At 44.1% G+C, this 5,489-nt stretch overlaps 1 protein-coding gene across 1 annotated transcript in view; it reads left to right on the plus strand.

Annotated features, from left to right (window-relative positions):
* Nucleotides 1–5,489, plus strand: part of NEK10 (NIMA-related kinase 10) — a 158,568-nt gene that overhangs the window by 45,171 nt on the left and 107,908 nt on the right. Inside the window, exons 12-13 of the mRNA XM_004692270.2 lie at nt 1,394–1,618; nt 4,350–4,489. Coding sequence (XP_004692327.1) covers nt 1,394–1,618; nt 4,350–4,489 — 365 coding nt within the window. The remainder of the gene's footprint in view (nt 1–1,393; nt 1,619–4,349; nt 4,490–5,489) is intronic.

Here is a 5,489-nt window from a genome sequence, read left to right on the forward strand (position 1 = left end):
CAGTTTTATATAGACGAGGTAACCAGACATCATCAGCCAAGTCATGATGGACTCTTTGTGCTCAATAAAGGCTGTTACTGTGAACATTATGGGGACTCACAAAAGATTTTACCGAGGTCAGATTTATTTGGGGGAAGGATTACTCTGATGACAAACCTTGTGTGGGATAGGTGGCTGGGAAAACATAGGCACAGTGAGATCCACTTAGAACATGGAGGGAGCCAGCTGTCTAGAGAGTCTGAGAAGGTGAAGAATACTGCTTACCCAAGAAGGTGATATTTGAATCCCAGGGCATGAATTTGGGAAGAGGAGGAAAGGAAGATTGGCTAGGGTCGGGGCGGGGAGGGGAGGCAGGACCCAGGAGGCAGCAGGGGCATGAGAATGTTGGAGAGGGAGATGCCAGAGGGCTGAGCGCCCCAACACTGCCAAGCATCACAGGACCAGGAGAGACCCTGAGGAGAGCACCGGCGGGTTGGGGGAGAGAGAGGACATGTCTCGGATGATTTCCAGGCTTCTGACTCAGAAAACTGAAGAGATTTTGGTGTCATGAGAAGAGACAAGGGAAATGGAACAAAACAATGATTTTGAGCGTTGGCGCAGGGGGGTGAGTGCCCTGGTGCAACAGCCCAGTGGCTAGACCCACTGGAGAGGGGGCCTGGTGCCTGGCCCCGCTCAGGATTGGGGAGGAGCAGGAATCTGAGGTTGTGGGAATGGATGGCCCCACCCAGGGAGTTTCAGAGAGGGAGACCGGAGAATTAAGGGGGTGATGAATGCTGCGATGTATTCATCAGCAGCTTGGGGCCCAGCCGTCTGGACCTGGGCTTTCCCACCACTACTCTTCTCGCAATTATCAGCTGAGCGCTTCGGCACAGAATTCCCCATGCACTGTCAAATCTTTACCATTTGGTGTGCATGTCTGGGGTTTGCAACTGCATAGTTTCTGAAGACGAGGATAAGGCCTTTATATTTCTTTTATCTTGAGCACCATGGAGAACAGAGTGGGTGCTCCATGGAATGAGCTGGTTAGTAGGTTTTTAGCCAGACTAAGGGGACACAGCGAAAATATGACTTAGAACAGTGGTCACCAAACTACAACTCTCGGGGTCAGCGTGGCCCGCTGCCTGGCTTTGTTAATAAAGATTTATTGGCACACAGCCATGCTCATTTGTTTCCGCATGTTGTCTGTGGCAGCATCTGCACTATGTGGGCTCCTTGGGTGGTCGTGACAGAGGCCACGTGACCAGCAAAGCTGACAACATCCGTGGTCTTGCCCTTCACAGAAAATGCATGTTGGCTTAGAAGGCATTGGTGATAGTCTGTGCAGTGGATCATCTGAATTAAAGGCACTAGGCCACCCTCCCATGATTCTCATCTGCTCTTCCCTCCCCTGCAGGCTGACAGCGGAGTTACTGCGCCTTCTTTGTGCCGAACCCCAGGTGAAAGAGCAGGTGAAGCTGTACGAGGGGATCCCAGTGCTCCTCAGCCTGCTTCACTCTGACCACCTGAAGCTGCTCTGGAGCGTCGTCTGGATTCTGGTGCAGGTTTGTGAGGACCCTGAGACCAGTGTGGAAATCCGCATTTGGGGAGGCATCAAGCAACTTCTTCACATTTTACGTGGGTGAGTCCAATTGGGCTTTGGCCTACTTTGCCCTCATCATCGAAAGGTGGGGTGCATGCTCAACTCACTCTTTCTGGCTGTGAGGTTTCTCTGGCCATTCATGTCGCTGAGGCGTTGAGATTGGTCACAGATGCTCTGAATCAGAGATGGGGCATTTGTCTTTAAAGCTCCTGGGAGCCCTGGTGTTTTTGACTCAGCAGCTTTGAGTACAGCGCTAGGAAGGTAGAGGCCAGGTGCCTGCAAAGGTAAGTTGCATGGAAATCCAGTAGCCTCAAGAATACATTTGTCTTTGAATCTGTATATTCATGTCATCCAACAAATGTAATAATTACTAATAATTGACTAAAATATTTGTGTTTACATGTATGTCACACTCAAGTAAAGAGAAAACAAAGCCTATATTAAAGGAACAGATGTATAATCCTCAGTAATAAATAAATAAATACAACATTATTAACTGATTGTTATGTTAGGGACCCTGGCCAGTTGTTCTTTGTTTTTCAGGTCTCCAAGGTGGGTTCACATCTTCTTATCTCTCTTTAAAAAAACTGAATTTCAATAACATTCCAAATCTGGAGAGTGGGAATGAGTGGCCTGTTAAAACGGTTTCAAGTTGAAGTTCTGCTGGACTTTGTTGGGATAAGCACTATATTTTATGGATTTGATATATTCAAGTATTGAGTAGTAACATCTTTTGCTGCCTTCATTGGGAAGGTTCTATTACCTCAGATTATTACAGAGCATAATTCAGTCAAGGAGGTACAGAATCAAAACTGAAAAGGAATATGTCTGCCTGAAAAGGATCACCTTTATGGTCTGTAGAACATAAATAAACTTCATTCTAATAAAAGCCAGGGAGACTTATCAATATTTATGTGACTAGATATTATCAAATCAATATCATTCAGACTTTGTACTTCCTGTGTCTCGGGGGATACTGTGGAGCTCTGTGGTATCACCTTCATTTTCTCTGAGGGAACATTCTAGAGCCTAAGAATAGACTGCAGAGAAGTAAATCACTAGCTCTGTTAGTGATTTTGTCATTACCACAACCAAGGGAAACATGTACAGACTGTGGACAACTACTCCCTTTTATGAATATCACATAAAGATCTAAAATATTTTAAAGTATAAATGATAAACTTTTGATTAGTGCTGTGACATAATAAGCTAGTCTCGTGGTTAAAATAATCACAATTGCCAAAAGTTTTATGTTTGATTGTTACCTGACTTTGTGGATGGTGATGGTGGTGGAGGTAGATATTGTTGGTTCACCATATTTATTTCGACAGCTCTTACGTTGCACTCCCAAAGAGCAGCTGTTTCCTTGTGATAAAATTAAATTCTTTAATAATTAAGCAGTGCCTCAAAAGCACCAGTTTACTGCTTTTGCTCAAGCCATAGCTAGTAGAAAAGAGTTCCTTCACACCAGTCCTCTCCTATGGAGCAATGTAAGAAAACTCTTCCCTGGGAAGATGATTTATGTCAACATTTTTTTTTTTCTGTTAAATATATCTCAGAGCCCTGGGAGAATTTATTACACCAACTTGGTACACAGTATCCTTTCAGAACTTGTGCTGCCCCTGGGCTGCCTGGAGCTGGCACCAGGGGAGGAGCTTGCCAGCTGGTTGGCTGTCTTGAGTATGAATAAGCACTATTGTAAGGGAAGTTTCCAGAAGACCAATGTATGCCCATTTACCTGCAGAGTCAAATTCAAAGGAAGTTTCTAAAGGGCTACCTACTCTTGATCTGGTGGCATGGTCCATAAAATTTGAATTTCAACATAATTACATTGACCACCGAGTTCACTGGGTGTGACTGTCCCTAGTCCCAGCTCCATCGCCTTCCCCATGCTGCCTGGCATAATGTCACTGGGCCCAGATGACATGGGAAGGAAGCCAAGGAGGTGCCATTGTTGTTGCCTTGCAAAAGAAATAAATTAAAAAAGTGGTGATCAGGTGAAACAAGAGGGAACAAAGCAAATAAAGACAACTGAAAAGTCTATCATGGAAGACACCAAAATAAATAAACAGAAAAGCAAATGCTTCGTTTTATCAGAGCTTGAAATTTATGAAATGGAATTAAGGACAATGTGATCGCATGAAAACTAGAACTAGGACAGAGTGATACTGAATACTGTCCGCAGAACTGATAAATCTGCCAACTTACCAAAATGAGGAAAAGGGATGACAGGCCTGGAATAAGAATCACACATGATGTAGCGAAAAAGGGAAAAGAATAAGAGCCATTAGAAAATGAAAGCTGTGCATTTTCACATGTGAGTAGTTGATACCCTAAAGTAGGGGACAAAGTAAAAAGAACTGAAAATAGCTCAAGGAGTGGTAGGTGAGAACTTTTCTAAAATAAAGATTGGAATTTCATGGAAAAAGAAAAGGAAAAATGAAAAAGATGGGGATTCAGGTGAACTGACTGCAGCCTCAGAGTTCAAAAACAAAGATGACTCTGTGTGAGTATGTGTTTTGGGGAGGGTGAAGGGCAGTCTTTTCAATAAGTGCTGAGCAGTTTGAGTCACCATATTAAAAAAAAAAAAGCCCCTACCTCACACCATACACAAAAGTCAATTTTAGATGGGTAGAAAGGAGAAACTTTAAACATTAACATAGGAGAAAATTTCATGGGAGAGGCAAAGATTTCTTAAGTAGAACCCAGAAATTACTGACTATGAAGAAAAATCAATCAACTGGTCTCTTTATTAACTTTTCTTTTTTAGTGACAGAAATTTTGTTTCCGACCGTTCTTCCATTGGGAGCCTGTCCAGTGCAAATGCAGCAGGTCGGATTCAGCAACTTCACTTGTCTGAAGATTTAAGCCCTCGGGAAATACAAGAAAATACTTTCTCTCTTCAAGCAGGTATTTATATCCTATTATTACACTTTATTATTCAGTGCTATATTACTCAGTATATTACGTTATTATTCTCTGTTATAAAATCTGTTTGGTAATAATATTAAGTAAGAGTTCTAAAAATGTGAAGTTAAATTATGTGGGTAGGTACTGACACTTCTTGGTACCTGGGTTGGACCTAAGTGATATCACCAGTCTTCCTCTTCCTTCCATGTTTTGAATGGATGAAGTAAACATAGAAGTCAGGCAGGAACTGAGCAGAATACCAGCTTTGTTGCTGCTAACACTTGGTTAAGCTTGACCTGAGCTTTGTTAGCTTGACCTGAGCTAGAGTCATGGTTTATTACATTCTACATTTGGGGGCACTCCTCCTTAAGGGAGACTGTGCAGTGCACATTCCCATCCCACCAGGCACTAGGGAGTGCCATGGTTACACCTCCAGTTGCCCCTGGGGGATTCCCACACCCCCACAGGTGCAGTGGTGCACACACCTTTAAGTTGTAAAGCCTGTGATCTGCACAGGGCACCTTGCCTTTGGGGCAGCCCCAGGAAGGGAGCAGAGCAGCTCCAGTGTGCCTGTGGGAGAGCAGGCAGGTCCTCAGAGGGGAAGAGAAGTCCTGGCAGGGGAGGAAGAGAGGGAGAAGAGCAGGAGGCTTCCTTTGTTTTCTGCTGTTTCCTCCTGGATCATGGAGATGCTTCTGAGAGTTCTGAGCATAGAGAAATAGGACCGCCACCTGGAGCCAGTGGGGTCACAGAAGAGAGACTGCCTGCATGAGGGGTATTAGCCTGGGAAGGGCAGGCACAGGGGTTTTGGGGCTAGTGATGACCTGTGTGTTTGTATTTATGGAATGGTAGCATTTTACAGGATTTCTACATAAGTTATATCTCATCAACTTGTCTCCTGAGGATGTCTGCTTTGCACAGGTATTTCACACTTGGGTAAGAAGCAAAATGAAATAAAAACTAAACTTGAAGGGGTGAGAGGCGGGGTCTGAGTTTTGGCTGT

Source organism: Condylura cristata, unplaced genomic scaffold (genome assembly GCF_000260355.1).
Source record: "Condylura cristata isolate star-nosed mole 26May11 unplaced genomic scaffold, ConCri1.0 scaffold00033, whole genome shotgun sequence".
Taxonomy (NCBI): Eukaryota; Metazoa; Chordata; class Mammalia; order Eulipotyphla; family Talpidae; genus Condylura; species Condylura cristata.